Here is a 27,346-nt window from a genome sequence, read left to right on the forward strand (position 1 = left end):
GAAGTATATACACTTAAAAAAAAAAAACAAAATTAAAGGTTATACAAAAGACAATGATATTGTTTATACTGAGCTTGCTTTTATTATTTTCTATGATTTATTATCGATCCTTTTAATAAAATTATCCTGTTTGATAAATCCAATTTGTATCATTAACAGAATTTTTGGAAAGAACTGATCTTGTATTTTAATTTTGTAGTATAGATATCCTAAGTGGTTATATTTCAAAACAGTAATTTACAATAAAAAAATAGTAATGGTTTAAAAAAATATACACTACACAGACTGAATGTTAAAGTGTCATCCCATGCTAAAACTTCACAAGGTTTAAAATTTCTCATTTATTAAAACAAACGAGTCAAAATACACATGGGAAAGAGTAAAATTTTCAGGGACCTTATTTGATCAAATCTATTTGACTCCAAAGCAAACATACCAGACAACAGAGAGAAAGAAATCAATGAAGCAGAAAACCCAAGACAGTGATAAAACATCTACTTACTTTATCTCCCTTTTCACCTTTTGTGAAAGGTTCTCCCTAGAAAAATGGGTAGAAAACAGAATCAGCTGCAAACACTTCTGGAAATCAGCACTCCAGACCTGAGAGTGGACACCTGTAGGCCAGCCCAGACCTCTGCTGGAGACTGGCCTCTGCAGTGATCCAGCCTGTGCAGCTTAAAGGGAACCAACGAGAATTAGTCAAAAAGAAAACTTTCATAGTCCCACAACGAACAATAAGTTAATCATTCTAACGCAATTTTGAGATCCTGAGTGGCTGACAAATTGAAATGCTGCCCAAGGCCAAAGTTTCCTTTTGCATGGTTCCCACAGAAGGTGATCACACACGCACACCCCTTACTAGCTTCTGTCCCCGAAGTTCCATGGACCTGATCTCCTTTACTCTTGCATCAGTGCTATGGGGAAGAGATTGTCTCATTTCAAGCATGAGGAAAGAGACTCAGAAGGGTTAAGTTATTTCCCCTAAAATAACATTCACTTACTTTATGTTTCCCATTTATCCTGCCAATAAACCCTGCAAATGTACAGATATAATTCATCTTGACTATCATAGCATTTCTGGTGCACACTGTTGGTACCCAATAAAAATTTAGTGAATTAGAGAATTTATGCATTTTTTAATCCTCACCTGAGGTCATTTTTTTCACTGCTTTCAGAGAGGGAGGAAGGGATTGAGAGAAAGAGAAACATCTACGTGAGAGAGAAACATGATCAGTTGCCTTCTAGAATGTGCCCTGACTAGGGCTCAAACCTGCAATCTGGGTATGTACCTTTGATTGGGAATCAAACCTGTGACCCTTCGTCTACAGGAAGATGCTCCAACCAACTGATGCTCACACCAGCCAGGGCAGTAAATTAGAGAATTTAAAATTATGCAGATATTATAATAATAGACATTACAAAAATAGAATTTGTTAAAGTTTTATAATGTATCAAACACTATTCCAATCACAGTATATATATTAACATAGTTTATCTTCAGGTGTCGATGGGGTAGGTTCTAACAGCATACTCATTTACAGATGAGGAAACTGAGTCACAGAGAAGTTAGGTAATTTCTCCAAGGTCACATAGCCAGTAAGAGGTCATTTAGGAATTAAGCTCAGGCTTTGGTTGGCTTGGTCCATTTAATTTGATTTGTAATTTCATTTACTTATTATTTGAATGAGGTGAATTGACAATAAGGTGAACACTATAAGCTTAAAAACCATTTAAAAAATGTTTCTTTTGTGAGAGAACTGTGAGAACCATCAGACTACTCTCAGAAGTTCTTTCAGGGATTGCCACTTTCTTAAACAAATCACTACTGAGAAATAAGTGGTTACTAATGAACCTCTGATTTTCACCTCGTGTCCTATGGACTAGGGACTAGGGGACTAGGGGACCTTCTGTCCCCTATTTCCTGGCTCCCTTGCAGTTACATGGAGCCTTGCAGGTAGTTTTGGCAATGAAATGTGAGCAGAAGTGACACGTGGTACTCACAGGCTGAGGCGGAGAAAGCCCATTCACGGTCCTTCAGGCCCACTTTTCCTGCCGTGTATGAAGGTTGTGTATCCCACATGGCTTAGCTACACACAGTGGTGATCAGCCTGTAACTAGTGTAGCATGGACAACACCCAGCCCTCCCAACAGAACCTACTGGACATGCAGCATGAGTGAAAGATAACCTCTCTTGGGTGAAGCCACGGACATTTCTGGAGTGATTTGTTGCTTAGAGTAAGCTTACCTACTCTGACTAGTATGCCCCATATCTAGCCAATATTATTAAATCTCTTATTATTGGTTCATTTCAACACATTCTTTCAGGGGTTTATTTATATTCCTACCTTTCGGCTTTAATTCTTCAAAATCTATTTGATTTTTAAGATAGGAAATGATATTCACTAGATATAAGCAATGGGCCTCAATACTTACATAACAGCTTGTTTCTGCCACTATCATTCTACTTATGCCATTGCTCATTAAAGCCACCATCAAGCCACACTGATGAAAGTCACTGGTTAAAACAAAACAAAATGAAACAAAACAAAAAGTAGTAGCTTGTTCGTCTAGAGACTTGATGTTCTGTTCTCTCTCCAATGGCTATTATCTAGGTCAAGCCACTTACCTTTCAGAATTTATCTGCAGGATCATGGGAATCAATCAGATAATCTCTTACATGTATTTTAGCTCTGATATGTTTTAGATCTAGTCAAATCTAAATGTCCAGTGTGAGGGACAAACTTCCACCCAGAACAGGTGGTTCAGAATTCAACTGGGCTGTAGTTTTTGGATGAATCATTTAAGCTTTCTGGTTAGTATACAAAGTCGAGTTTGGACACTGTTCTGGAATAGCCAGGTTGAGACCACAAAGAACTAAACTTCTATGTGAAATAATGTAAAAAAGCATGCTCTTTTATGCATGGCGGGGGAGGGGCAAGGAGACAGGCAAGCAAAGATGTGTGAGGGAGGTGGGACAATTCAGGGATGGAGAAGTTAAGTGGCAAGGAGAAGAGTTAAAAGAAGCTTGTTCACCTAAGACAAATGGGGCTAAAGGTCATCTCTACAGGGTAGGTGGACTGCCCCCAAATGTTGGTGGTAGAGGGAGAGCCAGAGGAACCTGTGGGGAGCTGTGATGTCCAACAGGAGGAGCACCACTTGGGAGCTCATGAGAAAGGCACCTTCACAGGCCCCGCCCCAGGCCTGCTGGATTAGAGCCAGCATTCCAGCAGGATCCCCAGGTGATTCAAGTGCACAACTGAGAAGCACTTTTCTAGCTAACCTACTGGAAGTTTCTCCTCTCTGCCTGGCCTGCCATGCGTCATGTGGAAATTATCGTCAGTGTCCCAACTTGGAGGGGGATGGTGGAGACCTAGAGAGGCAGTTAGGGGTTGGTAAGAGGTGCCAAGTGTGGAGCATCAGTGGTGAGCTGGCAGATGGAAGGGGCAGCAGCCACCAACTGAATTTGTGGAGCATGTGAGTTTCCCAGACATTCTTGGAGTCACCCAGTTGGGGGACCCTGTTAAAGGCTTGGCCTTGCTGCTGAGGGCAAGCATGACCCCCGAGGGTAGGAGAACTTAGGGCATACGGACAATGGCTGTCACGGTGAAGATGCCCGAAAATGTGCTGTCACTGCCAAAGATGCCTAATTTACAAAGCTGAATGTTTGGCTCTGTAATATTAAGTACTTTTAACAATTGTTCCTGATTGGCATGCGGGTATTTTAGAACCTTTTCATTCAATATCCCTTGTTTGTCCTGGCAAGCAAAAAGGTAAAAGTGATTTTTAACAAGTATTACTTTTTTTAAACAAAGGTGAAACATCTGTTAAGCCTGATTTTTGCTGATTCATTTGAAGACTGATATAGGTTGTTTTTGTTTGCTTTTAGTAGTATTAAGAAAGTTATTTTTGTACCTAGGATTAGTGTAATAACTGTAGGTGGTCCTACTTGAATATAAAGAATATTGTAGGGTCTCCCTTCTCTACTGCCATCACCAAAAGAACTAAATTGTTTTTAAAACTGGGCTCAGTAATATTGAGAAGAGACTTGAGAAGACACTTTGATCACATAAAAACCAAGGAAGGAAAACAACTTCAGAAAGTGCACTGAGAGCAGTTGTTTGAGCAAATAGATACGTTTCTAATCGAGGGGAGGGATACATCAGCCCTACTCTTTAAATATACTGATTTTATTATTCCTTTTAGCTATAATGTTTAGTTTTGGCAGGGCAGTTTAATGAGTTTTAAACCCTAGGTTCTACAGTCAGCCTAAGGGTGAGTCATGGCTCTAACAGTTTCTGGCTGTGTAAACTTGGGCAAGTTACTTAACCTCTCTGTGCCTCAGTTTCCTCATCAGAGCAAGAAGAGTGATAATAGCCTACCTCATTTTTTTAATGAATTAAGTTACTATAGGTAAAAGACTTAGTGCCTACGTATCTAGCACCTCACTCTTGCTCAAATATCATTCTAGCATTCTCTGCCATGCAGGGGGACCCAGGTACTTAGAAGTGAGTCAGGTCAGGAAAAACATTTTTTCTTTCATTTTTTCCTTTTTTTTTTTCATTTGTTTAGGCATTGGTGATAGTGGTAGGGGAGTGAGTAGAGGATGGGGACATTGTGGTAAAAGGGAGTGCCAGGGGCAGTCTAAGCTGCCTGGAATTTAGGGAATTCAATGTCTTTTCAAGTCTGTTTTGTTACCTAACAATTCCCGTTGTCCAGTCCCACTCAGAGTTTGTGCAAACAGCCCACCTTTTCACCATATGTTCTTCAATTCCCTTGGCTAGCAATGCCTCCAAAATCAAAATACTTTTGGTATTTGCTAACATCTCAATGTGCTTTAAAGATTTTTTTTTATTAACTGCAGCCCAAGAGTCCAATTGGGATCAGAGACTGAAGTCATGCTGGGGATTCTGAGTGGATTCAGATACTGGCAAAAGCAATAAAGCTGGGAGAAAGAATGATGATGAACCATCTCTATGATAATTGAGCTTCTTATGCCACAAACTGTATACGGGTACAAGTTTTTCCACAGAAATAAATTCTACCAATCATTAAATTCCACTGGCAGGGATGGGAGGTCCAACTCACAGGTTCATTTTTTATCAAACTGTTACTAGTTCCACCAAAGACTGCAGTGTAAGTGATTGAATTATCCACACTTCCCTAGTCCTATGATCTGAAAAGATATTCAGCAAATTAGGACCCTGAAAATTTATCATGCTGTCCCTCTCAATCCTTTCCATTGTTCCTCTCCTCTCTTCCAGCCCTCTGGCCCAGCATGAAATTCCTTCCTCCGGCCTCTTCATTATCAGGACTAGTGCTTTAACATTCTTTATTATCTATGAATTATATGACCAAAAAAGTGGGGAATGGTTAAAATTAAGTTCATCCTTTGAAAATTAAAATTAAGTTCAACCTTTGAAACAGTTTAAAAATACTGCATGTGGAATTTAATTAGGAAAATAAAAACTTGGAATACGAATGTAAGATACAGGACTTACGGCATAGCAAAGAATTCACAGCCTAGAAAGAAATGATAGTTTAGTGAGGAAGGAAGACAAGGCCATGAGGTTTGCCTATTGAAGAAGAACAAAATGCCAGGGAAAACCATTTTTAATTCTATTTTTTGCATATTATTTTTTTGTCCTAAAAGGTAAAATACTTACAGATTCTCCTTTTTGACCTTTCGGGCCAACAGGCCCTGGAAATCCTGGTTGTCCGGTTTCACCCTTTCAAGAAAGAGCAGAAGAGAGAGTTCTGCGTGAGGTCACATGGATGCGGCCATAACCGTCAGAGTAATTGCTGTGCTTCTGGAATTCATCCATTATCCTCCAAGAGACAAGCTCTGAGTCGAGTTAGGCTATTTGCATAGTAATGTGTTTGTCAGCACTTCACAATGCCTTTAGGTCTTTTAGAAACCTGTAATAGCCATTATATTTAAAATTAATATGAAACAAAAGTTAATTATTTTTCAAGGAAAGCACATCTAGAAGAGTCAAGTTATAATTTTGCTCTGCTGTACCAAAAAATTTTTTTATGATCTTAAAGACATAAGATTGTTTAACTGACACAACAATTCAGGCTCACTTTATTTCAGAAACGCCTGTCCTTTTTTGGGTGGAGGAAGGTGGAGAAATGGAGAGACACGTGAAGAAAAACGAGTCTCTCAGACATTTCCAATGTTCACACTGCCGCGTGGGCAGACAAGGCACTCCCGCTGCTGTGGCGACAGCCGCAGTGCAGTCGTCCAAGATGCCTCAGACCCCGATGCGGGGTTTGTATGGGATACATAACGAGCGCTTCGAACAAATGCAATTTTAGAAATAATACTGTGGAAAGGAAATAAATATATCACTGATCAGACTTCAGAGGAGTCTCAGCATTGTGCTATGTTTTTAGTGTCTACCAAAATCCTTTAATGTCGCATAATCATATAGTACATAAACACAGCCTCCAGAAGTTATGCAATTTCCCCCCAACCTTAAGAGTAGTTTTGCAAAATGATGTTTCTGAGCATATATATATATTTCTCACCTGTCTTGTTTTTTAATCAAAAGCACAGAAAACATAAAAGGTGAATTATGTCAAACCTCAGTGTATGAGGCACCCAAAACTTTAAAAATTAAAAAAAAATTATAGTCAAAGAAGAAATCTCCTATATTTCTCTCTCATTCTTGTCCCAAATGGACCCACTCTCTTAATTTGGTACTCTTCTCTTTAGTCCATATTTTAGCACTTTTACTGCATATGTAAAATCATAAACAATATATTATTATAAATATTGAAAACAAAGAACAAACAAAAAAACAAATTCCGAAAGTAAATTTATCTTGTGTAAAACATTCTGTGATTCGTTTATTCAACATTGTTTTTAATACCCATTTCTGTTGATACATACAGATCTAGTTTATTCATTGTAAGTATTGAATTTGTAATCTTATGTAATTATAGTATTACAATGTCAGTGTACCAGGGCTTATCCAATCCCCATTGAGGGGCCTCTGGATTGTCACTATTCTTTCTCTATCATAAACAAGAGTTCAGTGAACATCTCTGTACCTCTCCCATTGTGTGGGTGTGTTTACCTGTTTATTTTGAAGCCTCAAACAGTCTTAGATAGTCTACCCAAAGTACTTCAAGTACAAATTTATTACAGTACTGAAAATTTTGGCTTATTTCTGCATTTCTATCCAAATCAGTGATTTCTGATTTCAGATTACAGGAAGAAGGAGCCTGTTGTGCATAATAAATAGGCAGGATCATGTATTTATCTAGCAGTTTTCTAGATTTGTGGAATGTATTTTGTAAATTTAATCTTGATTTTATTAATGTGTATTTTTTCCTTCTAGTATCTAAATATCTAGTATACCACCCATCTTATGCTTACTATGGGGGAAGGCATTTTTTTCTGCTAGAGATAATAAATTCTATCCAAAGCAAAAACAGGAAGAAGTTGGTGGATATAGTTAAGGGACCAGTTGCTGCTGGTTTAAAAGAGGAAATAAACAGGTGGTCTTGTATGAGCATTAAGAGTGTACAGCGGGACCTTTCTGTACCCATCTGGTAGGTGCACAGGTGTGAAGGAAACATATGCCTCGTAGTTAGACTTATGTGCAAAAAATAAAAGTAGATTTCAGGGGAGGGGTCTGGAAATGACTATAAAAATCACACCTGCCAAATCCCAAAGGGGATGGGGATGTACATGTTGGAAAAGTAATTATATTCATAGCTCGTATTCATCAAGCTGAAGTAAATAGGTCTCCACTGGAATGTAGATGAAGGCCCCAACAAAATGCTTTGGTCCATCTCTCTGAGGGGTGCATTGATTTCATTGGGTTTAGAAAAAATTGTGGGAACCAATTCCCTCATATAAAACTCTAGAAACAAAAGCATTTCATACCTGAATTTTAGACACATGTTGAGTCATTTTTCATATTTAAAATAGATGCTCGGTGATTTATCACTGTGCATATGAGTTGAAAGACAAGTGATGAATTTACTTTGCTTCAGGACAAGCTGTCCCTTAATTTGACACTTCTGATGCTATTTTAAAAACTTGGTGCTTTTGTGGCTTTATCTTTTCTCTTTGATTGTCAACTGCCAAAGAACCCTGATAATTTCTCAGGAGTCCTTAAATATTCAATCACCTTATTCTATTGTCTTTATAAAGAATCAGTTGTTTTCAACCAACTGAAAAATTCATTATTCCTTCACCCCATTTAGTCAGTCTCAGACAAGCGGCAGAGCACTGACCATCCGTTCAATACTGGTGGACTGGTCACGTGAATGCCATGATCTCTATTGCCATTGACCACTAATGGCAGCTAGTGTTCCTTACTATTTCTCTCTGTATCTTAGTGCTCTTGATACAGGATGTGACTCCTAAACCAGGAGTGATTTGCAAGTAAATTCCTCTGTTGCTTGTGTCTGTTCTGGTGCATCATCGTAACGTTGGGTTCCAATGGTAGGCTGGTCTTGTGATTCTGTTTTACCTGTCAGCATGTTGAGAAGTGATACGTCATTTATGTGCTGAAATGGTACTACTTCTGGTTAAATCTTTTATTCTATGACATAGGTAAATTGAGTCTTTTCACTTTCAAAATGATGGTGAGAGATGAAAAGATGAGCAAGACCAGGTGTTAAGGATAGTAACCACTATTAACACCAAAAAGAAATGTATTAGGTCTCATGAGAAGAAAGTAAGTTTGGAGTGGATGAATAGGCAGGAACAATCTGTAGTGGTGGCTGAATATGTGTCAGGTGTTGTGCTTTTAGGTAAGTTCATATCATCTGATTTCATTTTAATCCTGCCAGCAATATTGTGTACATAAGATTATGACCATTTTACAGATGAGGAAACCAATACTCAGATAAAGTGTTTTTTCCCAAGAAGACACAGCTGTTAATGGCACAGTCAATTTTTGCCCCAAAGACCATGCTCTTTCCACTACTTGATGGTTCTCAACCCTGGCTGCCTATCAGAACCATCAGCAGCACTTTCAAGTAAGAGCGATATGGACCCCTCCCCAGATTAACCAGAATTTGCCCCAAATTAGAGTCTCTAGGGATGGAGCTTGAACAATAGTTATTTCCTAAAAATCCTCTGGGTGATTCCAATGTGAAGCCAGGGTTCAGAACAACTGGGGTCCACCACATGAATAAATACATTTTTTTAGAGTTGAGTGAAGAATCTTTAAATTCTCACTCTGGTAACCCTTGAACAGCATTATAATTTTTTAAAAACCAGTGTACTGCCCTGACTGGTGCATTGCCCTGAGTGGACTTGTCATTGTCCCACAAACCAAAAGGTTGCTGGCTCAATTCCTGGTCAGGGCACATGATTGGGTTGCAGGCCAGGTTCCACGTTAGGGGCTTGTGAGAAGCAACCAATCAATGTTTCTCTTGCACATCGATGTTTTCCTCCCTTTTTTCTCTCTCCTTTCCCCTCTCTCTAAAAATAAAAAAACAAAATCTTAAAATCTACAGCAACAACAAATATGAACCCTCTCTAGTAAGGTAAGAGACTGTTTAAAAAACAATGTATTGATTCAGAACAGGGGTTGTGTATAAGGTAGAGCTGATTTCATTCTTCCAGCAAGTGCTATGCTTAATCTTTTTAAGTTTATTTTATGTATTATTTATTGGCAGACTCTTTCTCCTATTAATTAGAATTCTTAAAAATCATCTCACATGTACACTTTTATTAGGTACTACATCAAGCTCCTTGCCAAATCTTCCAAGTTATTTCTTTGGGTGGCAGGAGGGGAGAGATAAGCCCCTGGCTTTTCTAATTCCACTTGAGATTCTGAAGCAATTAGAAAAGATTTTTAGCAATAGAAAAGGTCATTAGAGTTTGAAATACACCTGTTTCACAGAATCAAATTTCTCATCATTGAGGTCTTAAGAATTTCTAAGTAACATATGTTTCCTAATGAACATAGCAAAAGAGAAGCCAGCTGTTTTGTTTCAAGAAATGAATCATCATTTAAATACTTTTAAAGTACCACATCTCCCTTCTTTTCCCAGCTGTCCTGTGTGACAAGCTCTGTGGCTTTATTTTGCTTTTTCTTCCCCCGAAGTTGCGGGTGTCCAGGAGTAACTGCTTAGAATGCAGTGTGCTCTGTATGGTGGTGTAGGATTCTGTAAGCTATCTGGTTACAGGAAACAGTGCTCCTGTACTACCAGTACAATTTAAGACACACAAATGACATTACTGCTGTATAATTCATATTTTTGGCTGCCTTTTTAAGAATGCCATGGTTTTATTATTTATATTTTGCTGAAAATTTTATTTTCAATGGTCAGTCTATAGAAGACCCAACTTTCTCTTGAGACTATCTTTTAGGAGTATTTTTTGGTGATGGATGTATGATCTTTTGAGTAGATTGGTTGCATTGATTTATAAGGCACAGAAGTCATATTTTCTTGGGTTCATGTCAAAATACTCTGCCCTCAATCAAGAGAATTTTTACTGGGTGAATGAATGAAGTTAGCACTCATATTCCCTCGGAGTATTTTCAAACCTAGTCATCTCTGTCTGTAGATAGAATGTGTATTGTTTTTTTTCCTGACAACGGCACATTGACACTGAGTCAAAGGTCATCACAATTTCAGAATCCAATGGGAGTGAAACATCTTTCCAAGTTGGCAAGTGAATCTGTTGTCTTTACAGCTAATATAATTAAACCTGTGAATCATGATGAGAATGCACTGGAAATTCATTAGCATTTTAATTTTAAAACTGTTTTGAAGCAATTATTTGGTTAAACCATAAATGTATGTTATAAAACCCCACCCCCCAAAATGCTCCCATCACGACAGGTTGTTTGGACACTTAAGAAGACACAAAAGTAGTGAGTGTGAGTCTGAGGCATTTTGTCAAAGGGTCTTCAGATTGTTTTTGACACCCACACAGATGCAGAAAGTGTCTGATTATCAATGGAGACTGTGTCTTAATTCCTTTTACCTTGTTATAGCTAATTCCCCTTAAAGTGTTTCCTTCTTTGTACCAGCGGCTACTCAGCAGTCTTCTCTGAGGGGCAGATTTCAATCCTGCTGCCTGGTCAGGAGGTGAGGAGGCCGTGCCAAACAGACCATGGACGGCGCCCCACGTGGCAGCAGCACCTCCCCTGATATGTGAAAGTGTCACTTGGTCTAAAATCACTTAGTTTTTATTCACTTTGAGAATCCGATTACCTTCTCTCCTTTGGGGCCACCAGCTCCATGTTCACCAAGGTTTCCCTAGGTAAACATAAAACAACAACAACGAAATAAATCCCCCCAAATATTCCTGTATTTTTTAATATATTCAATCTCTATTTTAAAAACAGAAATAAATAATAGTACCGTAACAGTGTCCTATGGATACCATTTTAATCACTTTTGCCTTTCTCATCTTCTATTAAATATTCCTGGAAAATTCCAACTTTGGTTACCCTATCTTCCCTGTAACTTCCCCCTAAGAGATGATTCTGGAGAAATATCACACCTCCATGGAAAAAACTGTCTCTACTCCAAATTCATGACTGGAAACCTCACATGGTCCCCAACCATTCCACGGATATGACTCTCTAATGCTAGTGATGGGATTGTGCTGCTCAGTATAATGGGCATTCTGTTCATTGACCTCATGTCTGCACTTGCCACTCTCTTGACTTGTATAATAATATCTCACCCTCCTACTTTCTTCCTATCTCTCTTACCTCTCTTCCTCTCCCCCCATCTGATTGGTAAAGGTTGAACTTCCCTAGGACTCTGTGCAGGCTCTTTTTTGTGACTCAGCGTTTCCTCCCAGGCCTTCTTATCTATCCCCCCAGCTTATGTGTCATCTACCACACAAAGACAAATTTATAAATGAGAATACATCTCCTTTCTGAGTTTTGACTCATATATATAATTTGCTATTTGATGTATTCACTTGTAAATTCAAGAAGAAATTCACATTCATCAAGTTCAAGGATGAATTTAAAAACACAACAAATACACACATATACATTTGAGAGAGAAAGAGGAAATTATTTTGTACTATTAACAATTGTTAGTTCAGAAGTGCAAGAATGATTAACTTCTTCCTGGTATAAGTCTGTAGTATGACTTGCTAAAATGAGTGGTAATTTCAATTTACAATTGAAAAAAAAAACAAGGGTATGCTGGTGCCATATCTAAGACTCCATCAACCTGGCTAATATTATTTGGCTCACCTTGGAGATCCCCAAAGATTCCTCCCCATGCCCACTCAAGTTGCTTTTCCATATGATTGGCTGGTATTGGCCCATGCTTCCCAAGTTCCTAAATCTTATCAAACAAGCAACAGCTGGCCTCAGTGAGCTCCAGCCCTGGCACTAGCCACAGCTGCCTAAATTCCCAGCTTGACTTTGCCTGGGAATCTTCAAGCCCAGCACAAGTAGCAGATATCTCAGATTGCTTTATAGCTCAGGCAGGGTGGCTCCTGGCAAAACACAGGTGGAGGCTGACTTTGGCCTGCACCACCTGGGAAACTCCAAAGCCTGAATGCCCAGTGGACAACCACAAACCACATGGGAGCACCACCACCCTACCCCTGCATAGCCGGTCCTCATGGAAGGCAGAAGTTTGTGATTGGTGGTCACAGACAGGCCTTACAGCTGAGTTGCCTGGGTGAATCTTTTCCACTGATCTGCCAGCAGCAACCAAAGTTCAACTATAAGAGGAGGGTATACTCAGCCTATGCAAAGGGCACACTTTGAGTACCCAGCTCAGGTGACAGGGGAGGCTGTGCCACTGGACCCTACAGGACACCTACTACATTAAGCCACACTACAAAGACGTGGAGTCAAAGCAACTCTACCTAATACATAGAAATAAGCACAGGGAGGCTGCCAAAATGAGGAGACAAAGAAACAGGGCCCAAATGAAAGAACAGATCAAAACTCTAGAAAAAGAGCTAAAACAGATGGAGATAAGCAATCTATCTGATGCAGAGTTCAAAACACTGGCTATAAGGATGCTCAAGGAACGTAGTGGAGACCTCAGCAGCATAAAAAAGATCCATTCAGAAGCAAATGATACACTAGTTGAAATAAAGAACAATTTAGAGGGAAATAATAGGAGAGTGAATGAAGCCAAGAATCAAATCAATGATTTAGAACATAAGGAAGCAAAAGACAACCAATTAGAATAAGAAAAAAGAATCCAAAAAAAATGAGGATAGTATAAGCAGCCTGTGGGACAACATCAAGAGGTCCAACATTCGCATCATGGCAGTGCCAGAAGAAGAAGAGAAGGAGCAAGAAACTGGAAATCTATTTGAAAGAATAATGAAGAAAACTTCCCTAATTTGGTGAAGGAAATAGAAATGCAAGTCCAAGAAGCCCATGTACTTGGGACCAAGAATTCCAAACAAGATGGATGCAAAGAGGCCCACTCAAAGACACACAATAATTAAAATACCAAAGGTTAAAGATAAAGAGAGAATCTTAAAAGCAGCAAGAGAAAAGCAGATAGTTACCAATAGGAGCGTACCCATAAGACTATCAAGCTGATTTCTCAAAAGAAACTTTGCAGGATAGAAGGAATTGGCAAGGAATATTCAAAATCATAAAATGCAGGAGCCTATATCCAAGATTGCTTTACCCACCAAAGATATCATTTAAAATCAAAGGGCAGATAAAGAGCTTCCCAGATAAGAAAAAAGTAAAGGAATTCATCATCACCAAACCACTACTATATGTAATATTAAAGGAACTTATTAAAGAAAAAGATCAAAACTATGAACAATAAAGTAGCAAAAATACAAATCTATCAACAATTGAATCTAAAGAACAACTAACCAAATAAGAATAACAGAGACAGAATTATGGATATGGAGACTGTTTTGATGGTTGCCAGATGGTAGGGGAGTGGAGAAGAATGGGTGAAGAGGTAAGGGGATTAAACAGTACAAATAGATAGTTATAGAATAGCCATATATTGTAAAGTACAGTATAGGAAATGGAGTAGACAAAGAACTTATACACATGACCCATGGACATGAACAATGGTTGTAGGGATTGCCTGAGGAAGTGGGGCTGCTTGGTGGAGGGGAACAAAGGGGGAAAAATTGGGACAACTGTAATAGCATAATCAATAAAATATTATTAAAGTAAAAGGAAAAAACAAGGAACGAAAGAAAATCTGAATACATTCTCTCCTGTCCATAAAACACTTCCTTCTTCAGTCTGGGTGTCCTTATTAACTGTCCTCCTCCTTCTTCCTCCAGTACAGTCAGTCTGATTGCCTCTGTCTCCAAAATCTCTACTCTCCATGCTACTTGCCTTCACTCTGGGAAGGCCATCACTGTGCCTTGCCAGAGTTACTGCAGTAGCTTTCTCATTGGCCCTGTATAATTTACTCTTGCTCCCCACCAACACACATACTTTCTAAGTAAGGTCAGAGCAATATCTTTAAAAGATATTCTAATTTCATTCCTTCTAAACCATAACAAAGCCATCAAAACCCTGCATGACCTGAATTCATTTCCCTCTCCAGCATCATCTTGGCCCTCTTCTCCCTCAGGAGTTTCAGCTATAGTGGTCTTCTCCCCACTCCTCAGGTGAACCAAAGTCCTCCCCATCTCGACCTCTAGGTCACCATTCTGTCTTCGTCTCTTTGTCTGGATAGCAGTCACTTATCCCTCAGGTCTCAACTATTACAAAACACCATTCACGGGAGCCTGTGAGTCTCCCAGACAGGTTCCCCTTTCAATACCTTCTCCTTGGACATTGTATTTTTCCTTCATAATACTTACTGACATTTTAATTTTTGTGTTTGTTTAAAACACTTTGTACCTTTTGCACTAGAATGTAAGCTCCAGGATGGCCTGGACTTGAATTCTCACCCCATGCCTAGGGCAGTACCTAACACATAGGAAGCATTCAATAAATATTTGTTGAATAAGCCAATAATTCTAATTTATGTGTTTTTCCAAATAAAGTTTTCAATTAAAAATACATGTGTTCATAGAATAAATTAAAAGTACAGAAATGTTCAAACAACAAAAAACACAAAGGTTTTTTCATCATCAGTGTTGCTGTGGTTTAACAAGTTCAACAGCCTTCCACACTACTCCAGTTAAGTGTATGTAGTTTACGATCATTGTTAGTATTGGTCTTGTGACAGATATTCTCTCTTTGCTCCTATTTAATTTTGACCTGAGATGTCTAAATTGAAAATAAAAATTGTATTCTCAAGCCTGAGCTATAAATTATCACAAGGAAAATGTGGTATAAAACTCTGACACACACATGCATACATAAAAGATCAGCACTTACAAAAAGGTTGCTTGGATGCAACCTACACAAAAACATATACATTTTGGGCATTTTCTGAAAATACTAGGCATCTAAAGATGGTGCCGATCTGTATGTCTAACCCATCAGTGTCTCTCCCTGGCTGTACTTATGCTGGGATGTCTTTGGGGAAGCTGGAACATGGTATGAGTTGTCCAGAGATGATATTTGGATTGGGTGGCCCCATGCTCTTGGCTTGCAGAGAAGAACCAACATGCTCTGATGAGGTCATATCACAATTAACACCTTATTTAGATCCTCCTCCCTAACAACCTAGCGTGTGTCCGGGATGCCGTGGCTGGAATGAAGAAATACCTCTTCAGCACTAAGTCATATTGTTTTATCCATGTGCTCTATTATTCTAAAATTTTGATTTTTCTAACAGCTTTCATATCCAGAAAGACAATAAGGCCATTCATTACCTAGGAGAGAATCACATGTCTGCTTCGCTCAATAGTTAAGCCAGGAAATTCATCTGGTCAAGGATCCACATGGCCTCTACAAATGTTTTCCACTCTTGGGCAAACCATACTCAAGGTAGATTTAAACTTTAACTTCAGCAGCACTTATTCATTGACATGTGAGGTTGTCCTCCCTACTTTCTCCAAACTAATTGTGCCAGACAATTTACTTCACTCTACAGAAATAATAAGACATAGTCCTCTTATTTCTGGAACCTACAGTTGTGTCTCAGATGCTATTCTAATTTTACTAGGTCATTTTTGGACCCTGGTGCCATGCTATTTAAATGTTTTTATGAGCCTTATGAATAAATATGATGGCTGTACAGTTTTGAATGTGTTTATTTAAAAGTTCCTGGTGAAGTGGTAAGGGTTGTGATGTGGGGAGTTCTAACTGGCATGCCCATTTCAAGAATTCTGGGATGTCAGAACATGTCCTTTGTTCTCTTGTGAGTAATGGCAAATGGAACTTTGAAACTGATACTCAGGTGAGCAGGAAGACTTTCAAACTATTTCAGTTGCCCCAGAGGGTATTCTCTGTGAAGAAGGTACTATACCTGGATGTGCATAGGTTCAACCACAAGAGATAGTTGTTTTTATGGGCTCTAAGGAGTCAAGTATCAGCAATTCCCTGTGGCTACATATTATAAAAAAAGACTAGGACATGAACTGTCTCCTAGGACATGGGGTACTGAAAAATCCCCCAGGTTAGCTTCGGGGAACTTGCTATAATATCCTAAGCATGCAGGAACATAATGTTAAAAAAAATATTATCTATTTTGGCTTGATTTGTGTCCCTCCCCACGATTCATATGTTGAAGTCTTAACAACTAGTACTTCACATTGTGACCTTATTTAGAAATAAGTTCTTTGCATATGTAATTAATTAAGATGAAACCATAGTACAGTAGGGTTGACCCCCTAATTCAATATGACTGTGTCCTCATAAGAACAAATTTTGAACCAGAGTCATGCGCACAGTGAGAATGCCACGTGGAGGTGGGAGATATGCTGCCACAAGCCAGGAGGGAGGCCTGGAGCCCATCCTCCTCTGCCCCTTCAGGGAGAGTGCTACAGATGGACACCTTCACCTTGCACTTTCAGCCTCCAGCAATGTGAGACAATAAATTTCCGATGTCTATGCCACTTGGTTTGTCATATTTTCTTATAGTGTGCCCTAGCAAGTTAAAGTGTAACATGTGGCCTAAGAAAGCTGGGCTCTCTTGAAAATAAGGCCCAAAGCTGGCTCTAAGTCCAACCTCTCAGTTACTTGTAGGCAAATATTTCACCAGCTCCAAGGGCGATGGACCACAGAGGGGAGGGGGAGAACCCAGGAGACTTTCAGGGTCCTTTGCAATAAAAGTAGCATTCAAAGCTAAGATCTACCTGTGCCTAAATTCCTGATGTTCCCCAAAGCTAGTGGATCCTGGGATGTAGGGAAAGACAGGAAGTTAGGACTTTAATTTTATTTCTCAATATTCTGGGCCCAGCGGGTGGCTTCTGCTGTCTCCAAGGAAGCCTCCACTTCTTGTGCCGTCGTCGGGTTTAGGTTTAACTCACAGCTTGGAAAGACCTTGAATATTTGATTTTAGAGAAAGGTTTTCTGTCCTTTTTCATTTGTGAATATTAAAATGAAGCTATGATTTGATACTTGGAAGCAGAGTAGATTATTTTGCTAACAATTGTTTTTGATCAGTAATTTGGAGAAGTGAACACTAAAATTGGTTGCTGGGAGGCACAGCAACCATCTCCAACAGTTGAGACTGATTCTCTGCAAGTTTCACCCAGTGCGATGATGTAAGAACACAACTATGCATTTTCAATGTCCATCTTTAAAAACACTATCAAATGTGAAATATGCCAGTTCTTGGTCTCCACAAATACCACCTTTCTCCATCTGCAATGTTGTAAGGGGCTCAGGATCTGATGGCTTTGGCAGTTGACAGAGCCTATCAAATTTTTATTAAAATCCCCAGCACTGGAGACAATGAAGAGCAGTTTGCTGGTTAGTGAGCAGATTTTCCTTAAGGGGAAGAATATGCTCAGTATTGTGGCTTCTTTGCAAACAGTCTTGCAGAATGGGAGCAGCTGTTTTGAAAATTACTTTTGTGATGGAGAGCGAAATCTTCTACCTTTTGTTCTTTGCATCCTCAAGTGGGCATGCAAAATGCATATAAACACACTCTGGTAATCTTGCCCAACTTAGTCTCTCTTTCTCTATTCTTCACTTCCTTTTCCCCCCCATTTGCTTTTTGATTTGTGTTGCTATGGGAGAGGGTTTTTTAGGCCTGGCCTTCTTTCTCTGATGACATAAGGAAAATTGTAAGGAAGAAAAAATCAACTCTTGCACAGGGGCCAAAGGGCAGTTCCTTTGGCTTTGAGGATTCCCGGGCCCAGGAATGAACCCTGGGCTCTTTCAGTTTGGAAGGGTAGGGGTGCGGCTGACTGGGCTGTGATCATCCTGCCCTGGGTCTCAGCTTCAGCTGCTTCAGGCTGAGGAGCTGTTGTCCAAGACTCTACTGCAGACATTACATAAATCAATGCCAATTTGAAAGGGAAGATTATTTTAACCTTGGAACGTCACTTTTTATGTCTCAATACATGGTCCATTATTTAATCTCCGGGAAAGTCTCACGCTGACCCCCACCCGCAGCCCTGTGCTCATTTGGTACAGCCAGACCATTGGGCATGCAATGAATTGCAAAAATGAAACAACCTCACTATCCAAAAATAGTTGTGCCGTGGGGGACACTGCCGAAGGGAAACATTCATCTTGCTCATCGTGGCCCATTTGGCCCTTTCCTTTGTGAAGCTGAGGGCAAGGAGAGGGTGGTTACCATTCAGAAACACTGGTCAGTGTAGGTACTGGAATACTGGGCCTCACCTCCTTTATCCCTTCTGGAGGGACCTCAGTGGAACAGCTCTATTTGCAGAAGGAAACAGGGCAAAGTGTTTGGGAAGTTACATTGCATTAATTCCCAGATGGGTTTAAAGCTTTCTTATGCCAAGTGTTTATAATGCATCATTTGGGAAAGAAAAGCTATGGTCTCTCTTTTTTTATCAAGTTATGCTCTAGTTGGACAGCCACATTTTGAGCACATGTGGACAAAATACCTCAGAGCCTTTATGCTGTAATGGCAACGAAGACAGCTGGAGTTCTTCTACATGAATCAATTAGCGAAGTTCCAAGTACTGGTTTGCTGATAGCAAGGCTCTCCCCTCACCTGCTCTGGTTAGCCCCCATTTTTTTGAAATATAACCTTAAAGTTTAAAAATTTATATTCCTAACTGTAGACTAAAATATAAATTCACCATATGTCTTCATTTAAGGGAAAACTGACTCATTGGCAAGATAAACTATATATACAAGCAGTGTTAGGAGACCTGTAAAGATAGGAGCTTTAAAAGTTTTGCAAGGGATAGCAAATATTTAAGTAGCTGAATTGCAACTTGGTAAATTTTATACCAAGGGCAAAAGTAATATAGTGGACTCTTTCAGTTTTTCTAGCTGACACTGTGACATCAGAGCCAACTTATTCTCATCACTTTGAAGAATTTATGATAAACCCTCTTTTGTAAAAGATGTCATTACAAAAAGTATTGTATTTTTATTGATTAGTTTTAGACATGATTCACGCACTTTTTTTTGAGTACTTCATGTACTTTGAGCCAGGTCCTATTCAGAAAATGTTTAATTATACCCCAAACATTCCTAATAGAATTCTCCCTGGAAAATCTAAGCAAATGAGAAAATTTAAGATACGATTACTTAGGAAGTATAACAAACTTTCCACACCCTTGACTTCAAATTCATCAACCACAAATGGTCCAGGCCTTCATGTTGAACTTAATCTGATGAAAAAAGAATTAGGATTTAAAAAATGAATTAGCTTATTTTTAAACACTTTCCTGAGCACATGTTATCTTTAAGCCCTCTGCTGGCACATAGTGTCTTTTTGGACTTTCTAGACAAAAAGGAATAACAGTAGTCAGGAATTTATAGGAAGGCAAAGCAAAACCATAGAGGAGAGTCTCCGAATGCATTTCTGTGTAGTGGCACAATTACTCAGCAGCACAGTATCAATGATAAGCTACTAGGTGTATAAGAGACCCTAACCAGTGGACAGAATGCCTCATCCCAAGTGATAAGACCCCAGATATTCATTATTGAATGATGGCTCCATGAATGGTCTCATGTGGGTGGTCGTCTCCCTTCACTGCTGATGCCCATTCTGCTCCCTGTGTTGTGCTTCCTTGGAGAACCGGAAGCACAAGTGCCTTGCCTTTGTTACTCAGATACTTCCACATCAGAATTCCATCCACCATAATTGGAATTTAAAAACCTTGGGGAGGTTAAAGGTGGCCCCTCCCTGAAAGGTTGGGGACCAGCAGGTTTGACCTATGAGATATAAATATTTGCTTGAGATTTTAGTGTAGCACCTATTGATTTTGATAAGAATTCTATCATCCATGATGTTACCCAGAGCTGCAAAGGAGGCAAATAATCTCTTTCTGCTCTTGCAGAAATTAGATATATGATATTATTAATGGTGAAGTATGATTTTTGCATTAATTTTTTAACATAAAATTTCACAAATTTATTTAGAAAGATAATATCCTGGTTTTGAAAAAAGACAATAAGCAAAATACTTTTTTTGGAAACATTTCAGTATGGAAAGATGTTAAGAATATGTGATCAGTTTTCAAAGTCTGAGCAGTTAGGAATTAATTTTTTTTAAATATGATCACACAAAATCTCTGTGTACATAACATGTGAAGAAGGCCGTACCTTGTTATAAGGTCCCCCAAGAGCCGGCTGTGTCCCTGGTGTCCCAGGAGGGCCCTGTGTTAGGAACAGACAAAAATCTAAACATTTACCAGACAATGCGAATTTAAATAATATATTCAAGAACTCTTGAAATCTTACAATTAAGAAAAAAGAGTCTGTTTAGTCAAATATTCCAGTACTAGAGAATTGCAGGAGCATTAACTCATCAAGTTCCTAAAGGTATTTCCAGGTTAAGTCCTGCATGAATCCAGAGAGGTCCTTAATGGGAACACGTAACATTTTACCAGAAGGTCAGCCAACAACATCATCTTTATTAGAAAGAATTGTAGCCATAAAACTCCTCAGGGGAGGAGGTTTTAGCTTCAGTTTATTTTTGACACTTCTCACAGGGTTTTGATCAATGTATTGCAAAAATGTGTAGCCACATATTATTAACTTAGAAAATATGGAAAAATATGTTTTCTATTGCTTTCTTCTAAATTAATGGGATGAAGATGGGTTGCAAATGACTTTCAGGCCAGAAAAAGATGTCATCTCTAAGATCTCAGGCTTAAGTTATTTATATGCTCATATTTTTAAGTTTACATGGAAATATTTGCTCAGCACTATGCTAAACTTTGGGGAGCCAGGAAAGAGGTAAAGGCATTTACCCCCAAAATTTCCAGGAAGAGAGAAAGAGAAGAGTTTTCTGAGTTTTTCAGGGATTACATTTAGCGAGGAGGGCCCTATGAAATACAATGCTTAGCATTACATTAAATCAAGTAGTTCAAACCAAGAGAGAGTCAGCTATTAAAAAAAAAAAGATTTCACATTTCATTTACATCTCAAAAGCGCCTAGGAGAAAAATATCATAAAGGCAAAATTCTTTAGATTTTACCTTGGAAGATAAGACAAAGAAAGATTATGACTGAGTAAACCAAACATTACTGCTGTACACATTATTTTTTAACAGGTAGTGAAAGCTTTACAAAGTGGAGAAGAATTTTAAGGAACCACTGCCGGCTGTACTCACTGATCTAGGTAACAACCGAGAGATACTGAAAAAATGAATGTTTAACATTTAAGACAGGTGTTTCTTATGAACAGCTTGTGGCTGGAGATCTCTTCTAATAGGAAACCTTTGTGCTGTGCCAGTAAATGTGGAGGACACAGCGATGTGGAGATGGATGTCTGCTAGCAGGTGGGTATAACTCTTAAGGAAATAATAGGCCTTCTGAGGAATGGAGCCACCTGATTGGAAAGACAAACGATGTTGTTGCCTCACTGAAGTAAAAACAGAGCTAATGTCAGAAAAGAACTGTTATCGCATTATATATTGTTCACATTTTTTTCTTTCTACCAGCCAGCTTTGTGTAAAGTACCCTAGGTCACCTCGATGAAATAATGAGGAAAGCAATTACTAAGTTGGAGGTTGTTGTACAAAGTTTCTAGCCAAGAAGATGTGAAGTAAAAACTCATTCTTGAAACTTGTGAGACATGAGAGTCCATATACATTGATCCATCTTCAATTATATAATAAGGCAAGAAACTTGAGATACCACGTGTAGTGTCAGCAACAGGAAGCTCTAGGAACATGCGCGTTGTAGTTGTTTGGTGGGTGGTGAATACGTGTTGATAATGCTGATTAGATAAAAATAGCAATGTGGTGGGTAAATGTGGCTTTATACACATTTCATTCTAGCTATAAAGAGTCTTGCAATTAGGGATCCAAATATGACAGAACAATGAATAATACAGTATCTCAAAGAGAGAAGAATCGATCAAATATTAAGAGCAAACATATAGTGCTTATAGTGTGCCAGGTATCATACCAAGGGTTTTATATGGATTAATTTATTTAATCCCCACAATGATATCATGAGGTATGTAGCATCAATATTTCCAATTCAACAATACAGAAAATGAGATTTAGAAATTGTTAACTGGCTCAAGGTCACAGCACTGGTAAGTAGCAGGGCTAATATTTAATGTAGGCAGCCTGGGTCCAAACTCAGTTCACATTTACTCTACCATCTTAACCTAAAAGCAGACTCTCAGCTTAAACTAATTTTTGCAGTATTTTTTTATCGTGCTGACGATGCCCTTGAGAACACTAGGCAATCACTCCTCCAGGTTCTACTCCCCATACTGAAATTGAGAAAAAATCAAAAAAACTTAGACTCAGCACTTCTCGTGAGTCTGCACTGTGCTTGATGCAGGAGGCGGAAGATAAGCAGTTTGCCTTTAGACACGGTCCTGCGGGGCAGCCGCCGGAGCCCCTCTATCTGCCCCTCGCACCTCCCATCTATCATCATGTAATCTCTCAAGACACGATAGGACGATTATGCCTGAATAGTCCAAAAAAATCCTCTCAATTCACAAATGTACTAAAAACACATCCTATCTTTGCTCGCAGAGGTTGGGAGAGCAGGTGGTCAAATGATATTAGAAGCAGGAGCCTTCAAGGAGGCCCTGGAAGGGAGTGAGAAGGAAGAAGCAGAACAGCAAGCAGTGTGATAGGGGTTGCATGGCACTGAGCAGGTGACAGCATGGGTCAGAATAGTAAACATCTTAGGATGGTGCTGATTTTTAAAACATTTGGGTGAGAACCGGGTCTGACCTATTACAGCCTGTTCATCTGCCTGCCACACGTAGGTGTATTCCACAAATGCAGACCACAGTCCTCATCCGGAATCCTGATCTTGCTGTTGAGCTTACCACTGGGGTACATAGGAGGCTCAGCGCAGCTCCTCTCAAAACAACAGCAAGAGCATAGCTCCCTGACCAGCACCACTGGCCAAAAGAAGAGTTTGGACAAGATTAATAAGCCCTTTAAAAGTTATTGCCACATTTTCATATGTTCTGTTCTTGCCATAAATGTCATATCCACAGAGTAGTGCTCCAAATGGGGTCAATCTGAAATTTTAGGCTCTACTACTTAATCGGCTGATGAGCAATTATGATGACATTTTCCTCCTTGTTCTTCTAGTCACTGGGATACCTGGGGTATCACATATTTCAAGTTTAATGTAACAAAGATTTATAGCTAAGAGTCCACCCTGCTGGCAGTGCTTTACACAAACTCTCCCACAGGGCTGAAGAAACTGTGCAGCCACTGAAGGAAGGTACCAGTACAGAGTCCTCCAGCCTTCTACCTGCACCTGACTGCAGCCAGGAGAGCCACGACTCACTGGGTTGTTCTCGAACTGTCAGAAATAAACCACCTCAATCAATGCGGAGATAGTGACCATAGAGAGACACCATGGTGTAAGTGCCAACAGCAACTCTATTTACAATTAAGAAAACAACACAGACCCTGGAGTCTCAGAACTGGTAGCTGTCCTATTAACAACATCCCCAAGAGATGTGCTATTTCTTAATTTTTCTATTCTGGTACAAATGCATAGTTAGAGAACACCCAAGGAGTCATTTGTTTCCTAGTTTAGCAAGAGCTGCCAGTCTTATAGAGTATCAACCAACTCTAGGAAGAAGTTAAAGACTTGTGTTAAGTGACAGGTCTCCTGGCATCACACAGTTTCAATAGATGCACCAGGGCATTTGAGAGCTCACTTTCTCTGGGCTTTGCAATTATAAGAACTCATCAAAATGATGCATAGATGACCCAAGGCTGGGTGGAGAAGAGAGGCCACTTACGGAGGGCACATCGGCCTTGGCTAATGCTCTCAGGAGCTCTACTAGGAAAACAATTTGAAGGTTTATAGATAGGAAAAATGTCCCAAACTCGCTCATGATGGTGACCCACAGCACAGCTACACAGAAATCATTGCTATGTGGTGTTTATCTTTTATGCAGTTCTGTTCCACTCTATTTGTATTGGGTTGGGAGACACAGGACATCTGGGTTAATGTGATGGGTACACAGTTAGACATCAGCTTTAAAATGCTTATGAACTCCAGTGAGACATACCAGTTCAGAATTGTACTCTGGTGTAATTACATGAGAGGCGTATAAACCTGGTATAGGTAGAGACCCTGATATTGTTTCCTACTGCAAAGAGGCATATCTAGTGTGAAGAAGTGAATTAAAGCTACATTCAGTTTGAGGGTGTAAACGCTTAGTGATAGTTTAAGAAGTTTCCCTTTTTGCTAAAATCTTAGTGGATAAATGTAGAAAACAGAGAAATATGATTCTGCCACCAGCATCATCAGATGGGTAGTGTGAAAATGAGGGGTCATTTGCATTATCATCCCTTCAGTAGACTTCAGTTTGGACTACAGATCTCCTGTTTAAAATATGCAAAGACTTTTTATTTGAAAACCATACTTCCTCAGGCCTGGTCTTGGCTGCATTTCATTTTCAGCCAGTTGATGTAGCACACTTAGCTCGAAAAACTTGACTTTTGCCTCTTTTTCCCTTCCCTGGTCTTTGCTGTAAACATTCTGTGCAAGTCAAGGTTCAGGTCTTTTGATTCGGCTTTAGCGCAGCCTAGATACTCTGACCCAAGGTTCCCATGGCCACTCAGCCAGCTACTCCACCCCCTCTCTGATCCTCCCTCCTGAAGTGTTTTCCTTTTTCCCTTTCCTGAGATGCATCCTTTAGTTCTTCATAATGCTGACAAGCCTGCTTGAGGCATCTGGGTGTCACTTCTCTCTGGGCACCATAGCTCTTCACTGTCTTATTAAGAACACCTTTCAGGATTCACAAATACATGTTTTTAGCTTACACATACCGGTAACTGTCTTCTGGCCCTGTGGGTTCCCAATTAACTTCAGTAACAATCTTTGAAACTCCAAAAACCTCTGTGAAGAAAGTTGCACTAATCAACTCTCTTCAAAACATGCTTAAAAATAATAAAGCTTTGTTGTAAGAATGAAGAGAAAGTTTGTTACTGGAAAGTCATCTGGGCTAATTTTCTTTTCTTTAAAAATATGTTTATTGCTTTTAGAGAGAAAGAATTGAGGGGGTGAGAGAGAGAGAAATAGAGGAAGAAAGATTGATGTGAGAGGAAACATTGACTGATTGATCAGTTGCCTCCTATATATATGCCCCCTGACTAGGAATTGAACCCTCAACCTTGGTGTATGAGATGATGCTCCAACCAACTGAGCCACTCAGCCAGAGCTGGGCTAATTTTCAAGAAATGTTTCCAATTTTCTAATAGCTAAAAAAAAAAGGCAGAGATCAGTAATTTTTTTCCCCTTGGTACTAAAATAAATGCCATTATGAACCCTAACCTCATTCACTGGAATGGAAAGATGAAGCACCTTATAATATACAGTAATCCTGAAAAAGTTAATGTCAGAAAGATTTTCTCTTATAAAAATTTCCATCTGTAACACTGTATATAACTTGGTAAGGCATATTTACACTGATTATAGTGGCTTATGAACAGGTCTGTTTTCCCAGTTGGAACGGACATTCCTTGAAGGCAAGGAGTTTCAGTTTTTTTTATCTTATCATAACACAGGATGTGGTACATAGTAGCTCCCCCCTCCCCTCAAATATTTGTTGAATTTAGTAGATTCATTATTTTTATAAGGAACTCTCTGAAAGGAAAGCCAATTTCTTGCTTGTTGGTTTTGGTTTCAGTTAGAAATGGCAGCAGACAGAGCAGAGGCCTTGCTGCTTCTAAACTCACAGCAGACAGGGCCCACAGATTCAGATTAATCTAAGAATCTGGCTAAATAATTGAAAACTAAGCTGCAGCAAGCTCCAGTTAAGTAGAAAAGAGCTTATGAATGGATTTTTGACCAGAATTACAATGCAGAAAGTTGTATTCTAACTCAGAGAGAAAAATCAATAATACTCTTTAGATAGAAGAAAATATTTAGGAAATTAATTCATTTTTCTTTTATTTTTTACATTTTTCTTTTAAACACAGATCCTTTTATGTATGTTACATATCTTCTCCAAAATAATTTTTCAGTGTCTCTTGGGACTTCATTATAAAAGTTAAATGATTGTAATTTTATAATGAGTTATTTTTCTGAGAGTGCTTTAGCTACAATTTTTTTTGTGACCAAGGAGATGCCAACACTCCTTTTCCTTGGCCCCTAAAATTGCTGAAAACACTCCTAGTGTAAAATATGATTTCTGAGGCCAAGAGAAAGTTCACTGATGTTTATATTATGTTAATATTTCAATACAGAGACCTAAAGCCCTGCTTTTGGGATTACAATGGGAATGTAGTCCAAAGCTTCTACCTACCACACATGGACTGGGTGAAATTTAAAGTTCTTGGGAAGGAGCCCTTATTCCTCAAATTATCTCACCCATTTCCTGGTTTATGCAGAAAACTCCATAAAAGTATGTTGATTTATTTGGCTTGGGTTTTATCACCAGCTCAAATGCAAATGTTCCTGGGGGATGTAAAACTAATGCTTCATATTTATACAGTTCAGGATAATTCTAAATGGGTTTCCCTTATATTTTCTTGCATGGCACAGTGATGTGAATGCTAAACAGATCATCTTATTTGATGTTCTTAATAACTAAGTGAAGTGGATACTATTATATTCTCTATCTGACACAGAAAAAAACAAGTGATCCCTCCCCCCAGTCACACAATAAGCAAATGGTAGAACCCAGTCTAAGAGCTATTGCATTCCAACATAGTCCTATGAATCATTTGCTAAGTATTTCCTGATAGCTAGCTGGATGGGTACAAAAGACAACAGGGATGGTACTGGGAGGAGGGACAGAGGAAGACAGTGTTGAGGGAGGAAGAGGGTAGGGAAAAGGGAGGGTGGGGATCTGGAAGGCGGCTTCTTCGCCGACACCACTGTCAGGCCCAGGGATCTCCCTTTCTGGTGTAAGGGTCTGAGAGATGGAGCTGCTACTTCTGAATCAAGTAT

At 39.2% G+C, this 27,346-nt stretch overlaps 1 protein-coding gene across 1 annotated transcript in view; it reads right to left on the reverse strand.

The window, feature by feature from the left end:
* Positions 1-27,346, reverse strand: part of COL19A1 (collagen type XIX alpha 1 chain) — a 348,702-nt gene that overhangs the window by 65,653 nt on the left and 255,703 nt on the right. The window contains exons 17-20 of the mRNA XM_053665015.1: positions 20,553-20,606; positions 11,194-11,238; positions 5,664-5,726; positions 503-538 (exon numbers count right to left, since the gene is read on the reverse strand). Coding sequence (XP_053520990.1) covers positions 503-538; positions 5,664-5,726; positions 11,194-11,238; positions 20,553-20,606 — 198 coding nt within the window. The remainder of the gene's footprint in view (positions 1-502; positions 539-5,663; positions 5,727-11,193; positions 11,239-20,552; positions 20,607-27,346) is intronic.

The sequence above is a fragment of the Artibeus jamaicensis genome, unplaced genomic scaffold, assembly GCF_021234435.1.
Source record: "Artibeus jamaicensis isolate MK-2021 breed Jamaican fruit bat unplaced genomic scaffold, CSHL_Jam_final contig_388, whole genome shotgun sequence".
Lineage (NCBI taxonomy): Eukaryota > Metazoa > Chordata > Mammalia > Chiroptera > Phyllostomidae > Artibeus > Artibeus jamaicensis.